Source organism: Salmo trutta, chromosome 19 (assembly GCF_901001165.1).
Source record: "Salmo trutta chromosome 19, fSalTru1.1, whole genome shotgun sequence".
NCBI classification, from domain to species: domain Eukaryota; kingdom Metazoa; phylum Chordata; class Actinopteri; order Salmoniformes; family Salmonidae; genus Salmo; species Salmo trutta.
In genome coordinates this window covers 7,023,949-7,046,947 of record NC_042975.1, presented here as the reverse complement: position 1 = coordinate 7,046,947, position 22,999 = coordinate 7,023,949, and the positions used below count along the sequence as shown (strand labels likewise).

The window sequence follows — 22,999 nt, the reverse complement described above, 5'->3', positions numbered from 1 at the left end:
CCGTGAAGACCTCTAACGAAGAGCCACTCTCCCTCCTCAGTCCTCACCGTGGGGCAGTGTTTTTCCCATTGTAGTTTTGGAATGATAGGAAACACCAGGGGAAACGGACCCTGACTTACTGCTGCCATTCTGAACAAGTCTCTCTTGTAAAAGAGATTTGATCTCAGTGAGACTGACCTGTATAAATGAAGTTGTATCTGAAATAAATGAAAGTCATTCTCTCTCCTCAGTTCTAGCAGTTGGCCAGTAGAGTTTTTCCATTGTGTTTTGGAGTGATGGGACCTTATAAGGGCATTTTCAGGGTTTCCAAGACTGCAGTCCTAGTGGCAAGGATCAGACATGGAATTGTAGAGCTTTAGTTTGCAAAATGTTTGCCTTTCCTATTTCAGTCTACTTAATCATACTCCCATTTTCCTTGGCTTGTTAGTTATCTGTGTGTGGCAGCACACATGTAATCATCAATTCAGAGCACAGCTGTATGCAACCTGATCGTTAATGCCCATGGTAAAATTGGTTTGACTTTGGATATCCCTATGGGGCTAGCTAGGGACCATCAGTGAACATGGGACAGTATTCTAAAATGTTAATGGCTCCCAATTTCTATGACTTCACCTCAAACCAACTATAAATTATATTTCATATACAAATATTGAAAGCATTTCATTAGAAAACTGAAAGGTGTACAACATGAAAGTATTGTCCCATTTGTGTGTGTGTGTAACGGATTGGCAGTCGTGGTGAAGGAATGAGGCACAGGAAGCAGCGAGCACAGGGTAGTGGCGTATTTAATGTAGACTCACTACTGAAACAAAATATTCCCAAACACAGGGGAGAAAGTACACACGGCGTAGACTAGCGCCGACACGAACATGAAACGTTAACATGAAATAATCCCGCACAACACGGAAGCGGACCAGCTCACATAAATAGCCCCGCTAATTAACCACACTCAAACCAGGTGCACAAAACCAAAAAAAAGGGAAAACCAAAAAGGGGAATCAGTGGCAGCTAATAGGCCGGTGACGACGACCGCCGAGCGCCACCCGAGCAGGAGGGGGCGCCACCGTCGGTGGGAATCGTGACAGTACCCCCCTCCTGACGCGCGGCTCCCGCAGCGCGCCGACACCGGCCTCGAGGACGACCCGGAGGGCGAGGCGCAGGGCAATCCGGACGGAGGCGATGGAAATCCTTCAACATGGATGGGTCCAAGACGTCCTCCGCCGGCACCCAGCACCTCTCCTCCGGGCCGTACCCCTCCCAGTCCACGAGGTACTGCAGGCCCTTCGCCCGGCGTCTCGAGTCCAGAATGGCCCGTACGCTGTACGCCGGGGACCCCCCGATGTCCAGAGGGGGTGGAGGGACCTCCAGCACCTCACCTTCCTGCAGGGGACCAGCTACCACCGGCCTGAGGAGAGACACATGAAACGAGGGGTTAATACGGTAATAGGAAGGGAGTTGTAACCGATAACACACCTCGTTTATCCTCCTCAGGACTTTAAATGGCCCCACACACTGCGGCCCCAGCTTCCGGCAGGGCACGCGGAGGGGCAGGTTCCGGGTCGAGAGCCAGACCCTGTCTCCCGGTACGAACACGGGTGCCTCACTGCGGTGGCGGTCAGCACTCCTCTTCTGCCGTCCACTGGCCTCCTTTAGGGAGTCCTGGACGGCTCTCCAGGTCTCCTTGGAGTGCTGTACCCAGTCCTCCACCGCAGGAGCCTCGGTCTGACTCCGGTGCCATGGTGCCAGGACCGGCTGGTAACCCAAAACACACTGAAAGGGTGACATGTTAGTAGAGGAGTGGCGAAGTGAGTTCTGGGCTAACTCCGCCCAGGGAATGTACCTCGCCCACTCCCCTGGCCGGTCCTGGCAATACGACCTCAGAAACCTGCCCACCTCCTGGTTCACCCTCTCCGCCTGCCCATTGCTCTCGGGGTGAAAACCGGAGGTCAAACTGACCGAGACCCCCAGCCGCTCCATAAACGCCCTCCAGACCCTGGAAGTGAACTGGGAACCTCGATCAGAGACAATGTCCTCCGGCACCCCGTAGTGCCGGAAGACGTGGGTAAATAGGGCCTCCGCAGTCTGCAGGGCCGTAGGGAGACCGGGCAATGGGAGGAGACGGCAGGACTTAGAGAACCGATCCACAACCACCAGAATCGCAGTGTTCCCCTGAGAGGGGGGAAGATCTGTCAAGAAATCTATAGACAGGTGCGACCATGGCCGTTGTGGAACGGGGAGGGGCTGTAACTTCCCTCTCGGTAGATGCCTAGGAGCCTTACTCTGAGCGCACACCGAACAGGAAGAGACATAGGACCTCACGTCCTTAGCCAAGGTGGGCCACCAGTACTTCCCCCTGAGACTCCGCACTGTCCTCGCCACACCAGGATGACCCGCCGTAGGTAGCGTGTGCGCCCATCGAATCAAACGATCACGAACACCGAGCGGCACATACATGCAACCCACGGGAACCTGCGCAGGCGCAGGTTCCAACACTAATGCCCGCTCGATGTCCGCGTCCACCTCCCATACCACCGGTGCCACCAGCCTAGACGCTGGAATGATGGGAGTTGGATCGATGGACCGGTCCTCCGTGTCATAGAGACGGGACAGCGCGTCGGCTCTAGTGTTAAGGGAACCCGGTCTATAGGAGATAGTGAACCTAAACCGGGCGAAGAACATGGCCCACCTTGCCTGACGCGGATTCAGTCTCCTCGCTGCCCGGATGTACTCCAGGTTTCGGTGGTCGGTCCAGATGAGAAAGGGGTGTTTAGCCCCCTCAAGCCAGTGCCGCCACACCCTCAAAGCTTTTACCACCGCTAGCAACTCCCTGTCCCCCACATCATAGTTACGCTCCGCCGAACTGAGCTTCCTCGAAAAGAAAGCGCAGGGGCGGAGTTTCGATGGCGTACCCGAGCGCTGTGATAGCACGGCACCCACCCCAGCCTCGGATGCGTCCACCTCCACTATGAATGCTAGAGACGGGTCCGGGTGCGCCAACACGGGTGCGTCGGTGAACAGGGTCTTCAACTTCTTGAAGGCTCCCTCCGCCTCCGTCGACCATCGCAAACGCACCGGCCCCCCCTTCAGCAGTGAGGTAATGGGAGCCGCTACCTGGCCAAAACCCCGGATAAACCTCCGGTAGTAATTGGCAAAGCCTAAGAACCGCTGCACCTCCTTCACCGTGGTTGGAGTCGGCCAATTACGCACGGCCTTAACGCGGTCACACTCCATCACCACCCCCGTGGTGGAAATGCGATAACCCAGAAAGGAAACGGCTCGTTTGGAAAACACACACTTCTCAGCCTTAACGTATAGGTCATGCTCCAGCAGTCTACCAAGCACCTTGCGCACCAGGGACAAATGCGCGGAGCGGGTGGCGGAATATATCAGAATGTCATCGATATAGACTATCACGCCCTGCCCGTGCAGGTCCCTGAGAATCTCGTCAACAAAGGATTGAAAGACGGCTGGAGCATTTTTCAACCCATACGGCATGACGAGGTACTCATAATGGCCCGATGTGGTACTAAAGGCTGTTTTCCACTCGTCTCCCTTCTTGATACGCACCAGGTTATACGCGCTCCTAAGATCCAGTTTTGTGAAGAACTTTGCTCCGTGAAATGATTCCACCGCCGTAGCGATGAGAGGTAGTGGGTAACTAAACCCCACCGTGATAGCGTTTAGACCTCTGTAATCAATGCACGGACGCAGACCTCCCTCCTTTTTCTTCACAAAAAAGAAACTCGAGGAGGCGGGTGAGATGGAGGGCCGAATGTACCCCTGTCCCAGGGATTCAGTGACATATGTCTCCATAGCCGCTGTCTCCTCCTGTGACAAGGGGTACACGTGACTCCTGGGAAGTGCAGCGTTAACCTGGAGGTCTATCGCGCAATCCCCCTGTCGATGGGGTGGTAATTTAGTCGCCCTCTTTTTACAGAAGGCGATCGCCAAATCGGCGTACTCAGGGGGAATGCGCACGGGGGACACCTGGTCTGGACTCTCCACCGACGTGGCACCTATGGAAACTCCTAGACACCTCCCTGAACACTCCTCTGACCACCCCTGGAGAACCCCCTGTTTCCACGAAATACGGGGATTGTGACCAGCCAGCCAGGGGACCCCCAGCACCACCGGAAACGCAGGCGAATCAATAAGGAAAAAACTAATGCGTTCCTTATGATTCCCCTGCGTTACCATGTCCAGTGGCACCGTAGACTCCCTGACTAGCCCTGACCCTAATGGTCGGCTATCTAGGGAGTGCACGGGGAAGGGGGAATCTAACGGCACCCGCGGAATGCCCAGCTTAATGGCAAGTCCACGATCCATAAAGTTCCCAGCTGCGCCTGAATCGACTAGCGCCCTATGCTGGGAAGAGGGAAAAAAATTAGGAAACAAAACAGGTAAGAACACGTGACCAACAGGGGGTTCTGGGTGAATCTGGTGCCGACTCACCTGGGGTGACCGAGAAGTGTTCTGCCTGCCCTCTCGACTCCCAGACTGGCTCCTCCAGCACCGGTCGGCCGTGTGTCCTCTCCGACCACAGCTGGGGCAGGAGGAGCCAGCTCCTCCGGTGTCCCTTGGCACGGCCCCCCCCACCTCCATAGGGGTAGGGGCGGGGGTGCACGAAGGTGGAACGGGCAGGACCCTCTCCGAACGCCCGCGGGCAGCCAGCAGATTGTCCAAACGAATGGACATGTCGATGAGCTCGTCCAGGGATAGAGCTGCATCTCGACAGGCCAGCTCCCTACGGACGTCCGCCCGGAGACTGCATCTATAGTGGTCTATGAGGGCCCTGTCGTTCCACCCCGCCCCAGCAGCCAAGGTCCTGAACTCCAACGCGAAGTCCTGAGCGCTCCTCGTCTCCTGCCTGAGGTGGAACAGCCGTTCACCCGCCGCTCTTCCCTCCGGAGGGTGATCGAACACGGCCCGAAAGCGGCGGGTGAACTCTGGATAATGGTCCCTCGCCGAGTCTGGGCCATTCCAGACCGCATTAGCCCACTCCAGAGCTCGGCCCGTCAGGCAGGAAACGAGGGCACTCACGCTCTCCTCTCCCGAGGGAGCAGGTCTGACGGTGGCCAGGTACAGCTCGAGCTGGAGCAGAAATCCCTGGCACCCAGCCGCCGCCCCATCGTACTCCCTCGGGAGCGCCAGACGAAGCGCGCCTGAGCCAGACGTAGTGGGAGGAGGAGGTGGCTGCATCGGAGGAGCCGGAGGTGGAGAGAGGAGACCACTTCTCTCCCATCTGTCCATCCTCTCCATCATCTGGTCCATCGCGGATCCTATGCGGTGGAGGACCGTAGTGTGGTGGAGGACGCGTTCCTCCATCGAGGGGACAGGGGTGGCCGCTGCTCCTGCTGATTCCATGCCTTTTTAGGCGGTGCGGGATTCTGTAACGGATTGGCAGTCGTGGTGAAGGAATGAGGCACAGGAAGCAGCGAGCACAGGGTAGTGGCGTATTTAATGTAGACTCACTACTGAAACAAAATATTCCCAAACACAGGGGAGAAAGTACACACGGCGTAGACTAGCGCCGACACGAACATGAAACGTTAACATGAAATAATCCCGCACAACACGGAAGCGGACCAGCTCACATAAATAGCCCCGCTAATTAACCACACTCAAACCAGGTGCACAAAACCAAAAAAAAGGGAAAACCAAAAAGGGGAATCAGTGGCAGCTAATAGGCCGGTGACGACGACCGCCGAGCGCCACCCGAGCAGGAGGGGGCGCCACCGTCGGTGGGAATCGTGACAGTGTGTGTGTGTCAGTACTGACCTCATTGTAGTCCAGTGAGGGGTCGTTGCACATGGAACAGACAGTGGCCAGCTCCAGAAAGCCGTCATATCCACCTTGGCCCCTTTCAACCTGAAAGAGAACACACACGCACACATACGGTGTTGTAAATCATTCTGTGTATAAACAGCACAATCAATAACATTTATTTATAAAGCCCTTTTTACATCAGCCGATGTTTATTTATTTTTTATTTTTATTTCACATTTATTTAACCAGGTTGGAAAGTTGAGAACAAGTTCTCATTTACAATTGCAACCTGGCCAAGATAAAGCAAAGCAGTTCGACACATACAACAACACAGAGGTTACACATGGAGTAAAACAAACATAGACTTCTTTTTCTACTGTATTATTGACTCTATGTACAATGTGAGCAAATGAGGTAAGATAAGGGAGGTAAAGGCAATAAATAGGCCATGGTGGCAAAGTTAATACAATATAGCAATTAAAACACTGGAATGGTAGATTTGACAGTAGATGAGTGTGCAAAGTAGAAGTATTGGGGTGCAAAGCTAAATAAATAAATACAGTAGGGGAAGAGGTAGTTGTTCGGGCTAAATTATAGATGAGCTATGTACAGGTGCAGTGATCTGTGAGCTGCTCTGACAGCTGGTGCTTAAAGCTAGTGAGGGAGATAAGCGTTTCCAGTTTCAGAGATTTTTGTAGTTCGTTCCAGTCATTGGCAGCAGAGAACTGGAAGGAGAGACGGCCAAAGGAGGAATTGGCTTTGGGGGTGACCAGAGAGATATACCTGCTGGAGCGCGTGCTACAGGTGGGTGCTGCTATGGTGACCAGTGAGCGGAGATAAGGGGGGACTTTACCTAGCAGGGTCTTGTAGATGACCTGGAGCCAGTGGGTTTGGCGACGAGTATGAAGCGAGGGCCAGCCAACGAGAGCGTACAGGTCGCAGTGGTGGGGAGTATATGGGGCTTTGGTGACAAAATGGATGGCACTGTGATAGACTGCATCCAGTTTATTAAGGAGGGTATTGGAGGCTATTTTGTAAATGACATCGCCGAAGTCGAGGATCGGTAGTATGGTCAGTTTTACGAGGGTATGTTTGGCAGCATGAGTGAAAGGATGCTTTGTTGCGAAATAGGAAGCCAATTCTAGATGTAACTTTGGATTGGAGATGTTTTATGTGAGTCTAGAAGGAGAGCTTACAGTCTAACCAGACACCTAGGTATTTGTAGTTGTCCACATATTCTAAGTCAGAACCATCCAGAGTAGTGATGCTGAACGGGCGGGCAGGTGCAGGCAGCGATCGGTTGAAGAGCATGTATTTAGTTTTACTTGTATTTAAGAGCAGTTGGAGGCCACGGAAGGAGAGTTGTATGGCATTGAAGCTCGTCTGGAGGTTTGTTAACACAGTGCCCAAAGAAGGGCCAGAAGTATACAGAATGGTGTCGTCTGCGTAGAGGTGGATTAGACACTCACCAGCAGCAAGAGCGACATCATTGATGTATACAGAGAAAAGAATTGGCCCAAGAATTGAACCCTGTGGCACAGGGTTCAAACAGATGTCACAAAGTAATATACAGAAACCCAGCCTAAAAGTAATGCAGATGTAGAAGCACGGTGGCTAGGAAAAACTCCCTAGAAAGGCAGGAACCTAGGAAGAAATAGACAGGAACCAGGCTCTGAGGGGTGGCCAGTCCTCTAATGGCTGTGCCAGGTGGAGATTATAACAGTATATCGCCAAGATGTTAAAACTAGAGGTCGACCGATTAATCGGAATGGCCGATTTTAATTAGGGCCGATTTCAAGTTTTCATAACAATCGGTAATCGGTATTTTAAGCCACCGATTTGCCTTTTTTTTTTTTTTTTTTTCCCCACACCTTTATTTAACTAGGCAAGTCAGATTTAAGAACACATTCTTATTTTCAATGACTGCCTAGGAACGGGGGTTAACTGCCTTGTTCAGGGGGGATTCGGGGATTCGTTTTTGCAACCTTCCAGTTACTAGTCCAACGCTCTAACCACCTGCCTTACATTGCACTCCACGAGGAGCCTGCATTGCAGGCTGACTACCTGTTACGCGAGGGCAGCAAGAAGCCAAGGTAAGTTGCTAGCTAGCATTAAACTTATCTTATAAAAAAACTATCAATCTTAACATAATCACTAGTTAAGTACACATGGTTGATGATATTACTAGTTTATCTAACGTGTCCTGTGCTGCATATAATCGATGCGGTGCCTGTTAATTTCTCATTGAATCACAGCCTACTTCGACAAACGGGTGTTGATTTAACGCATTTGCGTTAAAAGCACTGTTGTTGCACCAATGTACCTAACCATAAACATCAATGCCTTTCTTTAAAATCAATACACAAGTATATATTTTTAAACCTGCATATTTATTTAATATTGCCTGCTAACATGAAATTGTGTCACTTCTCTTGCGTTCATTGCACGCAGTCAGGTTAAATGCAACAGTTTGGGCCGCCTGGCTCGTTGCGACCTAATTTGCCAGAATTTTACGTAATTATGACATAACATTGAAGGTTGTGCAATGTAACAGGAATATTTAGACTTAGGGATGCCACCCATTAGATAAAATACGGAACGATTCCGTATTTCACTGAGAAAAAACGAGATGATAGTTTCCGGATTCGACCATATTAATGACCTAAGGCTCGTATTTCTGTGTGTTTATTATATTATAATTAAGTCTATGATTTGATAGAGCAGTCTGACTGAGCGGTGGTAGGCACCAGCAGACTCGTAAGCATTCATTCAAACAGCACTTTTGTGCGTTTTTTCCAGCAGCTCTTCGCTGTGCTTCAAGCATTGCGCTGTTTATGACTTCAAGCCTATCAACTATAATTTAATATAATTTGTGGAACGTTCCAACAGGAATCTATTCCAAAAACTTCGTAAATAACAAGGTTGCCAAAAAACACCGCATACAAAGTTATATAGCGGCAGAATAAGATACCGGGTAGGGAGTGGTCTATTTCTATTTCATTGCGTTTTTCACTCATCACGTTTATTCCGAAAAATGTCTGTCCTCACTCTGGTTGCCTACGGACAAACATTAAGAATAAGCTACGTGGTGAGTTGATGCCTATTCGGCAGCTAGTTAGCTAAGTTTGTATGCGTTGCTACTTTGTATGCGTTGTTGGTTGGCAACCTTTTACTTTACGTTTTTTGGAACAGATTCCTGTTGGAACGTTCCACAAATTATACCCACCCCTTCAAGCCTATCAACTCCTGAGATTAGGCTGGTGTAACCGATGTGAAATGGCTAGCTAGTTAGCGGGGTGCGCGCTAATAGCGTTTCAAACGTCACTCGCTCTGAGACTTGGAGTAGTTGTTCCCCTTGCACTGCATGGGTAACGCTGCTTCGAGGGTGGCTGTTGTCAATGTGTTCCTGGTTCGAGCCCAGGTTGGAGCGAGGAGAGGGACGGAAGCTATACTGTTACACTGGCAATACTAAAGTGCCTATAAGAACATCCAATAGTCAAAGGTATATGAAATACAAATTGTATAGAGAGAAATAGTCCTATAATTCCTATAATAGCTACAACCTAAAACTTCTTACCTGGGAATATTGAATACTCATGTTAAAAGGAACCACCAGCTTTCATATGTTCCCATGTTCTGAGCAAGGCACTTAAACGTTAGCTTTCTTACATGGCACATATTGCACTTTTACTTTCTTCTCCAACACTTTGTTTTGCATTATTTAAACCAAATTGAACAAGTTTCATTATTTATTTGAGCTTAAATTGATTTTATTTATGTATTATATTAATTTAAAATAAGTGTCCATTCAGTATTGTTGTAATTGTCATTATTACAAATATAGATTTTTTTAAATCGGCCGATTAATCAGTATCGGCCTTTTGGTCCTCCAATAATCGGTATCGGCGGTGAAAATCATAATCGGTCGACCTCTAGTTCAAACATTCATAGATGACCAGCAGGGTCAAATAATAATAATCACAGTGGTTGTAGAGGGTGCAACAGGTCAGCACCTCAGGAGTAAATGTCAGTTGGCTTCTCTTAGCCGATCATTCAGAGTTAGAGACAGCAGATGCGGTAGAGAGAGAGTCGAAAACAGCAGGTCTGGGACAAGGTAGCATGTTTAATAAACCGGTCAGGGTTCCATAGCCGCAGGCAGAACAGTTGAAACTGGAGCAGTAGCACGACCAGGTGGACTGGGGACAGCAAGGAGTCATCAGGCCAGGTAGTCCTGAGGCATGGTCCTAGGGCTCCGGTCCTCTGAGTGCCCACACACGTCCTCTAGAAGCAGCAGATGAACTGAATGGAAAAGTAGTATTTTATTAGATGACTGCATTCTTTAAAGGGGCAATCTGCAGTTGTTACATCCATTTTTTGACTTTTAAGTGTGTGTGTGTGTGTGTGTGTGTGTGTGTGTGTGTGTGTGTGTATGTGTGTGTGTGTGTGTGTGTGTGTGTGTGTGTGTGTGCGTGTGTGCGTGTGTGTGTGTGTGTGTACAGTTGAAGTTGGAAGTTTACATACACTTAGGTTGGAGTCATTTAAAACTTGTTTTCAACCACTCCACAAATTTCTTGTTAACAAACTATAGTTTTGGCAGGTTGGTTAGGACATCTACTTTGCACATGACACAAGTAATTTTTCCAACAATTGTTTACAGACAGATTATTTCACTTATATTTCACTGTATCACAATTCCAGTTGGTCAGAAGTTTACATACACTAAGTTGACTGTGCCTTTAACAGCTTGGAATATTCCAGAAAATGATGTCATGGCTTTAGAAGCTTCTGATAGGCTAATTGACATCATTTGAGTCAATTGGAGGTGTACCTGTGGATCTATTTCAAGGCCTACCTTTAAACTCAGTGCCTCCTTGCTTGACATCATGGGAAAATCAAAAGAAATCAGCCAAGACCTCAGGGGGAAAAAAAAATTGTAGACCTCCACAAGTCTGCTTCGTCCTTGGGAGCAATTTCCAAATGCCTGAAGGTACCACGTTCATCTGTACAAACAATAGTACGCAAGTATAAACACCATGGGACCACGCAGCCGTCATACCGCTCAGGAAGGAGATGCATTCTGTTTCCTAGAGATTAACGTACTTTGGTGCAAAAATGCAAATCAATCCCAGAACAACAGCAAAGGACCTTATGAAGATGCTGGAGGAAACGGGTACAAAAGTATCTATATCCGCTGGAAACTAGTCCTATATCGACATAACCTGAAAGGCCGATCAGCAAGGAAGAAGCCACTGCTCCAAAACCGGCATAAAAAAGCCAGACTACGGTTTGCAACTGCACATGGGGACAAAGATCTTACTTTTTGGAGAAATGTCCTCTGGTCTGATGAAACAAAAATAGAACTGTTTGGCCATAATGACCATCGTTATGTTTGGAGGAATAAGGGGGATGCTTGTAAGCTGAAGAACACCATCCCAACCGTGAAGCACGGGGGTGGCAGCATCATGTTGTGGGGGTGCTTTGCTGCAGGATGGACTGGTACACTTCACAAAATAGATGGCATCATGAGGACAGAAAATTATGTGGATATATTGAAGCAACATCTCAAGACATGTGGCCATCACAAAGCCCTGACCTCATTCCTATAGTAAAATTGTGGGCAGAACTGAAAAGCGTGCGCGAGCAAGAAGGCCTACAAACCTGACTCAGTTACACCAGCTCTGTCAGAAGGAATAGGCCAAAATTCACCCAACTTATTGTGGGGAAGCTTGTGGAAGGCTACCCAAAACGTTTGACCCAAGTTAAACAATTTAAAGGCAATGCTACCAAATACTAATTGAGTGTATGCAAACTTCTGACCCACTGGGAATGTGATGAAAGAAATAAAAGCTGAAATAAATCATTCTCTATACTATTTTTCTGACATTTCACATTCTTAAAATAAAGTGGCGATCCTAACTGACCTAAAACAGGGAATTCTTACTAGGATTAAATGTCAGGAATTGTGAACTGAGTTTAAATGTATTTGGCTAAAGTGTATGTAAACTTCTGACTTTGTGTATGTATCTATATATACCCATTGATTCTTGAAAAGTATAACTAATAAATGCCTCATGAGATTAGTTCAGCTGTCGTACCCCATCAGAACCCCAACATATAAGCTTGTTTTACTCCAATGTTTGTTAATAACCAAGTAAATGTAAACTAACACTATATATCTTTAACATGGTTAAAACTGTATGGTTAGTCCTTGCATTCATATCTCCGTCTATGAATTTGAGTGGTTACATTAATTCTCAGCCAGGGGAGGGATTGGGTTTGTTTGCTGAATCACAGAGGCAGGGAGCATTCATTTGCAATATGTTAGACATTTTTTTTTTTTTACATAAGTTGTAGTCATACTCACATTTTTCCTTTTTGCTTGTTAGTTATGTGTATGCGTATCAAACTGTATTGGTCACATACACATTGTTAGCGGATGTAAATGCAAGTGTAGCGCAATGCTTGTAAACCTGTGTGTCTGTGACAGGCCGCTGTCACAATCTCTTAACCTTGAGATGGGTCTAGCTACTCCATATGGTTCTGATAAGAACATCCATGTCCACTAGCCTGGTCATATCCTGCTTTCCCAGCCGAGGGGATATCCCAGGGTGCGGTCAAAGACACACAGAGGAGAGAATCCCCTCTGACGTCACACCATTGCACTTCCATTACACACAGTGCGGAGGCACACCCTCACTATGTTACTGCTGCCATCACAACATAATAACCACAGTACGGACCGCGTCCGATTTGAGTTGAGTTTCAACTGCTACAGCCATGCACCTTTTGGTTCATATGAATCATGCAGTGGCTTGTTTCCATGGAGACATCTCAGATAGTGAGATTAATGTGTAGTGACAAACAGAACACTAAAATGGCAGATTAAAAAAAATATATATATTAGCTAATAGGTCATGTAGTAAACCACTATCTTGGTATATTAGTGAAGAATATTGTATTTTATGTTATTAGCTTATTTGTTACCGATGATACTACAGATACATCAGAGGGGCTCCTGTTCCTATGAGCCATTTCGGCTCGCACAAGCCAAGGCTACTTACTTATGCACAAATCTAGCACCATATTAGCTACCTATCTGATTCTACTGCTTGCGTGAGTTACCTGATGTGGAATAGAGTTCCATGTAGTCACGGCTCTATGTAGCACTGTGTGCCTCCCATAGTCTGTTCTGGACTTGGGGACTGTGAAGAGACCTCTGGTGACATGTCTTGTGGGGTAGGCATGAGTGTCTGAGCTGTGTGCTAGTAGTTTAAACAGACAGCTTGGTGCATTCAACATGTCAACACTTCTTACTATTAGAACTGTTAAGGCCCTGTGGATCGATGAGGAATTGAAAAGCTGTGTGGTTGAGAGAGACGAGGCCAAAGGAGTGGTGGGTGAGTCTGACTGCACATCTGATTGGCAAACTTTATTGTACATTTGAGAAATTATGTGACTAAAATGAAGACAAATAAGATTGTATTATGAAGATAACTTACAAGGTATAATTGAAAAAAGCTTTGGAAAACACTAAATGAAAGACAAATTCAACGATCTTTCATTGAATCAGATGGTTAATTTATCACGCAACCTTTTGATGTTGCCAATTCCTTTTAATAAATATTGAATTGGCAAACGTAGGCATGAAATGGCAACAACAAACTGTGAGCTATCATATTTGTGCAAAAAATACCTAATAATGTGTCACGTCCTGACCATAGAGAGCTCTTATTTTCTATGGTAGAGTAGATCAGGGCGTGACTGGGGGTTGTTCTAGTTTATATTTTCTATGTGGGGTTCTAGGTTTAGTTTCTATATTGGTGATTTGTATGATTCCCAATTAGAGGCAGTTGGTTATCGTTGTCTCTAATTGGGGATCATACTTAACTAACATTTTTTCCACCTGTGGGTTATGGGATATTGTTTATGTTTAGTTGCCTGTTAGCACTGCATTGTCGTCACGGTTCATTTATTCTTTATTGTTTTGTATTTTGGTAAGTTTCACAATCTAATAAAGATGTGGTCTGTCTATACACACGAACGTGACATAATGAATGAAAAGCATTGTAACTTTGAATTCTGTGACGTTAGTGTGGGTGAAGTGGAACAACTGTTGTCCGACAATAATGAGAAAACACCAGGTATTGACATCTTAGATGGGCGGGAAAAATTGTTGAACCAGAATCTATTTCTCTGTAAACAAATTAACAACATACTTTCAGCATGCTTATAGAGAAGGGCACTCAACATGTACTGCACTGACACAAATGACTGATGATTGGTTGAAATAAGTTGATAATAAGAATATTGTGGGATCTATACTGATTTCAGTGCAGCCTTTGATATTATTGGCCATAACCTGTTGAAAAAAAACGTATGTGTTATGGTTTTTCAACATCTGCCATATCGTGGATGCAGAGTTGTCTATCTAATAGAACAGAGGGTTTTCTTTAATGGAAGCTTCGAAACTCAGCAAAAAAAGAAACATCTTCTCACTATCAACTGCGTTTATTTAAAGCAAACTTAACATGTGTAAATATTTGTATGAATATAACAAGATTCAACAACTGAGACATAAACTGAACAAGTTCCACTGACATGTGACTAACAGAAATGGAATAATGTGTCCCTGAACAAAGGGGGGTCAAAATCAAAAGTAACAGTCAGTATCTGGTGTGGCCACCAGCTGCATTAAGTGCATCTCCTCCTCATGGACTGCACCAGATTTGCCAGTTCTTGCTGTGAGATGTTACCCCACTCTTCCACCAAGGCACCTGCAAGTTCCCGGACATTTCTGGGGGGAATGGCCCTGGCCCTCACCCTCCGATCCAACAGGTCCCAGACGTGATCAATGGGATTGAGATCCGGGCTCTTCGCTGGCCATGGCAGAACACTGACATTCCTGGCTTGCAGGGAATCAAGCACAGAATGAGCAGTATGGCTGGTGGCATTGTCATGTTGGAGGGTCATGTCAGGATGACCTGCAGGAAGGGTACCACATGAGGGAGGAGGATGTCTTCCCTGTAACGCACAACATTGAGATTGCCTGCAATGACACCAAGCTCAGTCCGATGATGCTGTGACACACCGCCCCAGACCATGACGGACCCTCCACCTCCAAAACGATCCCGCTCCAGAGTACAGGCCTCGGTGTAACGCTCATTCCTTCGACGATAAACACGAATCCGACCATCACCCCTGTTGAGACAAAACCACGACTCGTCTGTGAAGAGCACTTTTTGCCAGTCCTGTCTGGTCCAGCGACGGTGGGTTTGTCCCCCTAGGCGACATTGTTGCCGGTGATGTCTGGTGAGGACCTGCCTTACAACAGGCCTACAAGCCCTCAGTCCAGCCTCTCTCAGCCTATTGCGGACAGTCTGAACACTGATGGAGGGATTGTGTGTTCCTGGTGTAACTCGGGCAGCTGTTGTTGCCATCCTGTACCTGTCCCGCAGGTGTGATGTTCGGATGTACCGATCCTGTGCAGGTGTTACATGTGGTCTGCCACTGCGAAGACGATCAGCTGTCCATCCTGTCTCCCTGTAGCACTGTCTTGGGGGTCTTACAGTACGGACATTTCCATTTATTTCCCTGGCTACATCTGCAGTCCTCATACCTCCTTGCAGCATGCCTAAGGCACATTCACCCAGATGAGCAGGGACCTTGGTCATCTTTCTTTTGGTGTTTTTCAGAGTCCGTAGAAAGGCCTCTTTTAGTGTCCTAAGTTTTCATAACTGTGACCTTAATTGGCTACCGTCTGTAAGCTGTTAGTGTCTTAACGACCGTTCCACAGGTGCATGTTCAATAATTGTTTATGGTTCATTGAACAAGCATGGGAAACCGTGTTTAAACGCTTTACAATGAAGATCTGTGAAGTTATTTGGATTTTTTGAATTATCTTTGAAAGACAGGGTCCTGAAAAAGAGACGCTAATTTTTTGGCTGAGGTTATAATGTTAAACGTGTGGTGTACCACAGGGCAGTTGTCTAGGCCTTCTACTCTTTTCTATTTTTATGAATGACCTGCCACTGGCATTAAAAAAACACCTGTGTGTCCATGTATGCTGATTATTCAACCCTGTACGTGTCAGCAACCACATTTGGTGAAATCACTGCAACCCTAAACAAAGAGTTGCAGTCAGTTTTAGAATGGTTGGCCAGTAATAAACTGGTCCTGACTCCTGAACATCTCTAAAACTAAAACCATTGTATTTGGTACAAATCATCCCCTAAGTTCTAGACCTCAGCTGAATCTGATAATAAATAATGTGGCTGTTGAGCAAGTGGAGGAGACTAAATTACTTGGTGTTACCTTGAATTGTAAACTGTCATGGTCAAAACGTATTGATTCAAAGGTTGTAAAGAAAAGGTATGTCCGTGATAAAGAGATGCTCTGCTGTTTTTGATACTCCACAAAGTAAGTCCTGCAGGCTCTAGTTTTATCTTATCTTGATTATTGCCCAGTCATTTGGTCAGGTGCTGCAAAGAAGGACCTAGAAAAACTGCAGCTGGCCCAGAACCGAGTGGCACGTCTTGCTCTTCACTGTAACCAGAGGGCTAATATAAACACTAAAAGTAGAGGAGAGACTGACTGCATCACTACTTCTTCTTATAAGAGACATATGTTGATAATTCCAAATGTATTTGCATAGTCAGTTTACACAGCTCTGACACACACTTACCAGATGTGCAGCCAGGAGTCTTTTCACAGTCCCCAAATTCCAGAAAATGTACAGTATTATATAGAGCCATGATTACATGGACCTCTATCTCAGATTGGTCAAGTGAACAACAAACCTGGTTATATTTATTTAAAAAAAATTATACGATAGAAACACCTCACGACACAATGCCTCTCCTCTATTTGACCTGGATATTTTGTGAATATTGAGCATCTATTAATGTTGTATTGTCGTTCTGCAGTTTGGTTATGTAATGACTAAACGCAGACGTTCTGTACATTACCTTGTAAATAATGGACGATACTGCAGGACAAGGCAGAGTCCATTTTCAGAGTTCATTTTTCCTAGGTAATGTACAGAAAGGAGGTGTTTTTATCCTGCATGTACCACAGTTGCCAAAGAAAACAATACTAATGCACACATTTACATATACACTTTTTTTTATAAGAGAATTAATACTTTCTCATCTTTTGGTTGCTAGAGACGCGAGCCGTTTGTTCCATTAGTTCGATATTTATGGACGTGACCCATTTCTTTGTTCTACAGTATATGTTCCGTTGCCATGTTCTTGTCCTTTGCTTGCTAACTAGCCAACTAGTTACAGCTAACACAGTCACGACCTCCGCAGCCAGAATAACAGCGAAGTAGCTGTTTATGCATTTGTTGTTTCTATTGACATTCATTTACATATATCCATAAAAATGAGCTGATGCCCGATTTTGCCTGGCATAGCTAGAAATGTTTGCCTTGTCAGGACACAACACTTTTTTCATTAGGAGGAGATCACATTGCATATCAAACACTAGGCTAGAAACTAGCTAAATAGTTTGTTGCTAGCAAACCTGCCAATATGAAAACTGAATTAAAAAATACCAGTTGCTGGTCAAACTACAAACATGTGGGAGGATTTGACAGCATAGGGTCACTTGCATCATGACTGCAGCATAGAGGGATGGGATAAATGTTATGTTCCTCATTCACCACCACGTTAGGTCATCAGATGCGCCCCAAAAAATGTTAGCTACGTTTTTTTCCCCCATTGGACCTCCGTTTACAATGTATCCAATTTCTGTTTGTGGTTGTTGGTTTAGCTTCTTGTCACTTTGTAGTCAGTACAGGTAGCCTTGTGGGCGGCAGGTAGCCTAGTGGTTAGAGTGTTAACTGACTTGCCTAGTTAAATAAAGGTTAAATAAAATAAAAATACAGGCTGCTTGTGTAGGTGCATATTGCGTTATTATTGCAAACTGTCCCGTTATCTGGTTTGGATGGCCATTCTAGAATGCCCTTCTAACCAAGTATTTAACAAGTGTGTGTGTGTGTGTGTGTGTGGTTCTGTCCTTGTGCTGTGTTTGTTTATCAGTGTTCTGTAGTATGTCATGTTCTGTGTGGACCCCAGGAAGAGTAGCTGCGGCTTTCACAACAGCTAATGGGGATCCTAATACAATTTCAAAATACCACAATATACTGAAGGGAGAAGTTGTCTGACTGCATTCGTTCTTTAAAGGGGCAATCTGCAGGTGCTCCCCTTTAAATTAATGAGATGAACCCATTGATTCTTAAAGAATATAACTTTATAAATGTCTCGTGAGCTGAGTTCAACTGTCGTACCACAACAGAACCCAAAATATATAAGCTTGTTTTACTCCAATGTTTTTAAACAAAGTAAATGTAAACAAACACTTTATAGCCTTAAACCATGCTTAAAACTAAACGTTTTGATATCATGGATGGTTAGTCCTTGCATCCATATCTTGGTCTATGAATTTGAGAGTAATTACATTCCTCCAGCCTAATTCCTCAGCATTTTTACCGGAACAGGCAGAGTACGCTTTATTGTTTTAAACGGCTGATTGCCCCTTTTGTTTTTAATCGGACACAGCCTGTTTCACCCTCCTGTTGTGTTGGTTTCATGTTAATTCATTCTGTGTTCCCGCTCCAAAATGACCGCCCAATTATAGCTGATTATAAATCCATAATAATACATATATTATCACCTAATGATGTGTTAGATCTTTTTATCAACGTAAGTTCTTGTGAACGTTACACGTTTTGGACTTCTATTTGCTAGTTGTGGCCTGTAGGCCTCATTGACCTGAGCTCATACAACTCGTTTTTGAGTTAAAAAAAAAAGCAGAATGTGGATTATTTTGACTATAACAAATACTCAGATGAAACATATTGTGCTATTTATCACAGACTACTTTATGTCAAAGTTTAACAAGGACTCTCTCCTCCTCACCATCAAAGATATGATCAAGAGCCTCACATACTTTATCGTTTGGTCATTGTGCCGCCACAGAATGAATTGTGAGCAAGGCCTCAAAAATGCTTTATATACCAGAACTGCAAGAAAAGTTCTATATATTATTGAAACAATGTTGTGATTGTTTGTGAGAATGCCAACAGGTGTGGTTCACGTGGGGGAAAGATTCTATTGGGGAAAGGTTCCCGTGGGTGTTGCCATGGAAGGGGAGTGAAGTGTGTGTGTGTTCGCTCAAACACACATGCATGTGTGGGTCTGGGAGAGGAAGTGTGTCCATCTGATGTGACTGGGCATGTGCCTGAACTCAATTTTATACACTAATTGTAGTCTCACCAATTCATTTCTAATGACCGGTCATTTTTGACTTGGAACACCACAGGTGTACAAAACTTAAATAAAACACCCAAAATGTAATGAAAATCATTGATGTATGTTGTGTGTTCAGATGCCCTGTGTGGACAAAGTCATGGAACCTCATGACAATCAGATTAAATGAACTACATTTCAGAGAGAGAACTTGTAAATCGTTCCATTTCGACCGGAACACAGCAGGAGGGTTAACCTCTTATCGTTTTCTGTTTTGAAGAATCGTGCACCGAAGTAGGGCTTTGACTACTCAATACCCTAAATGGTGAACAGGTCAATTACATAAACCCTTGGTACTTTGTTTCTTCACCATATTATCCTAGTGTTCTGAACAGCTTGTTCTTCTCCAGACCCCATCAATCCTCTCCTTAGTGTTCCACTTCAGTGTGCATTGAACAACAGACCCCCTCCTGTGGTGAACCAATCAATGCACTCCCACAAATGAACTAGAGCAGAGCCATTCCACCTGTTTCATCACTGCTGCAGGATGAACAACACAAAGGAGAGAAGGGCCAGATCACAGACAAACTCACACAAACTCACACAAACTCACAGGAGAGAAATGGCAAGAACCCGCAACATCCACTGCTGAGCTGCCAGCCTAACTGACCTGTCAGCCTCAAAAGACCTACGGGTGTGGCCAAACCCTAATTGTTCTGGGACGGCCTCTCCACGCAGGAAATCAGTACATTAACACAGGGCCAGACGCACAGACAAAACAAAACTCTTGGCAACACAGGAGTTCTGAGCACACGGAAGGACAGACCAACGTCAACACGACTTGGGCAACAACTTGGCCCATATACTCATCCACTACAGTGTGTATATATACAAGCTCTGTCTATCTGTCTGTTGGTCTGTCTGTCTCAGCAAGAGTATGATTTATAGTCTTTCTGTCTGTCTCTGTCGGCATGGTTAACATTATTTACATTGCCAAAGCAAGTTAAATAGAAAATCAACAATCTCTCGTAAACAGCTGTGACGTGAAGCCAGTGATTGGCTGTATGTGGTGGGAAATCCCTGTGTTTTGTGGGCCAGGCAGTGCGGGAGGGTATGTGTTCCCTCTGCGTCGGTGGCCGGCGGGCCACATTCACCTCTCCCATGGCCCTGTAGAGAACCCTGGGAAACCCTGGGCCTCCCATTGAAAGCACTGTAAGAGCTTTGCTGATAGCCTAGCCTACTCCTACCCTGGGGCTTTGCTGATAGCCTAGCCTACTCCTACCCTGGGGCTTTGCTGATAGCCTAGCCTACTCCTACCCTGGGGCTTTGCTGATAGCCTAGCCTACTCCTACCCTGGGGCTTTGCTGATAGCCTAGCCTACTCCTACCCTGGGGCTTTGCTGATAGCCTAGGCTAGTCCTACCCTGGGGCTTTGCTGATAGCCTAGCCTACTCCTACCCTGGGGCTTTGCTGATAGCCTAGGCTAGTCCTACCCTGGGGCTTTGCTGATAGCCTAGCCTACTCCTACCCTGGGGTTTTGCTGATAGCCTAGGCTACTCCTACCCTGGGACTTTGCTGATAGCCTAGGCTAGTCCTACCCTGGGACTTTGCTGATAGCCTAGCCTACTCCTACCCTGGGGCTTTGCTGATAGCCTAGGCTAGTCCTACCCTGGGGCTTTGCTGATAGCCTAGTCTACTCCTACCCTGGGGCTTTGCTGATAGCCTAGGCTACTCCTACCCTGGGGCTTTGCTGATAGCCTAGCCTACTCCTACCCTGGAGCTTTGCCGATAGCCTAGTCTACTTGACCCTGCTTTAACTATCCCAACTCTCTTTCTCTTCCCTCTCCAGATGTTTGTGGTGGACAAGGTGGAGGATTCCAGCTGTGCTGTCCATGAGTTCTCTATAACTGGCTCAACCTACGCCCCTGAAGGACAAGTGTGAGTGTCCCATCCTACCACCTTTCTGTTAGCTCCATGTCAGTGCCCCTGCGGAAATTGAATTAGCATAATACACTGCTCAAAAAAATAAAGGGAACACTAAAATAACACATCCTAGATCTGAATGAATGAAATAATCTTATTAAATAATTGTATCTTTACATAGTTGAATGTGCTGACAACAAAATCACACAAAAATAATCAATGGAAATCCAATTTATCAACCCATGGAGGTCTGGATTTGGAGTCACACTCAAAATTAAAGTGGAAAACCACACTACAGGCTGATCCAACTTTGATGTAATGTCCTTAAAACAAGTCAAAATGAGGCTCAGTAGTGTGTGTGGCCTCCACGCGCCTGTATGACCTCCCTACAACGCCTGGGCATGCTCTTGATGAGGTGGCGGATGGTCTCCTGAGGGATCTCCTCCCAGACCTGGACTAAAGCATCTGCCAACTCCTGGACAGTCTGTGGTGCAAAGTGGCGTTGGTGGATGGAGCGAGACATGATGTCCCAGATGTGCTCAATTGGATTCAGGTCTGGGCAACGGGCGGGCCAGTCCGTAGCATCAATGCCTTCCTCTTGCAGGAACTGCTGACACACTCCAGCCACATGAGGTCTAGCATTGTCTTGCATTAGGAGGAACCCAGGGCCAACCGCACCAGCATATGGTCTCACAAGGGGTCTGAGGATCTCATCTCGGTACCTAATGGCAGTCAGGCTACCTCTGGCGAGCACATGGAGGGCTGTGCGGCCCCCCAAAGAAATGCCACCCCACACCATGACTGACCCACCGCCAAACCGGTCATGCTGGAGGATGTTGCAGGCAGCAGAACGTTCTCCACGGCGTCTCCAGACTGTCACGTCTGTCACATGTGCTCAGTGTGAACCTGCTTTCATCTGTGAAGAGCACAGGGTGCCAGTGGCGAATTTGCCAATCTTGGTGTTCTCTAGCAAATGCCAAACGTCCTGCACGGTGTTGGGCTGTAAGCACAACCCCCACCTGTGGATGTCGGGCCCTCATACCACCCTCATGGAGTCTGTTTCTGACCATTTGAGCAGACACATGCACATTTGTGGCCTGCTGGAGGTCATTTTGCAGGGCTCTGGCAGTGCTCCTCCTGCTCCTCCTTGCACAAAGGCGGAGGTAGCGGTCCTGCTGCTGGGTTGTTGCCCTCCTACGGCCTCCTCCACGTCTCCTGATGTACTGGCCTGTCTCCTGGTAGCGCCTCCATGCTCTGGACACTACGCTGACAGACACAGCAAACCTTCTTGCCACAGCTTGCATTGATGTGCCATCCTGGATGAGCTGCACTACCTGAGCCACTTGTGTGGGTTGTAGACTCCGTCTCATGCTACCACTAGAGTGAAAGCACCGCCAGCATTCAAAAGTGACCAAAACATCAGCCAGGAAGCATAGGAACTGAGAAGTGGTCTGTGGTTACCACCTGCAGAACCACTCCTTTATTGGGGGTGTCTTGCTTAATGCCTATAATTTCCACCTGTTGTCTATTCCATTTGCACAACAGCATGTGAAATTTATTGTCAATCAGTGTTGCTTCCTAAGTGGACAGTTTGATTTCACAGAAGTGTGATTGACTTGGAGTTACATGGTGTTGTTTAAGTGTTCCCTTTATTTTTTGAGCAGTATATATACAACCCCCATCAAAATCCCTCTGTTTAAACTTCTCGCCTGCGTCTCAAACCGCCGCACCCGCCTGCGTCTCAAACCGCCTCACCCGCCTGCCTCTCAAACCGCCTCACCCGCCTGCGTCTCAAACCGCCTCACCCGCCTGCCTCTCAAACCGCCTCACCCGCCTGCGTCTCAAACCGCCGCACCCGCCTGCGTCTCAAACCGCCGCACCCGCCTGCGTCTCAAACCGCCGCACACGCCTGCGTCTCAAACCGCCGCACCCGCCTGCGTTTCAAACCGCCTCACCCGCCTGCGACTCAAGCCGCCGCACCCGCCTGCGTCTCAAGCCGCCTCACCCGCCTGCGTCTCAAACCGCCTCACCCGCCTGCGTCTCAAGCCGCCGCACCCGCCA

General features: G+C 46.8%; 1 protein-coding gene across 3 annotated transcripts in view; it reads left to right on the top strand.

Annotated features, from left to right (window-relative positions):
* The window catches only part of LOC115153910 (sarcoplasmic/endoplasmic reticulum calcium ATPase 1), a 122,150-nt gene that overhangs the window by 67,913 nt on the left and 31,238 nt on the right, over window positions 1–22,999 (top strand). For all 3 annotated transcript variants that reach the window (XM_029699575.1, XM_029699576.1, XM_029699578.1), the window contains one exon: window positions 20,865–20,953. In XM_029699575.1, the coding sequence (XP_029555435.1) occupies window positions 20,865–20,953 (89 nt within the window). The remainder of the gene's footprint in view (window positions 1–20,864; window positions 20,954–22,999) is intronic.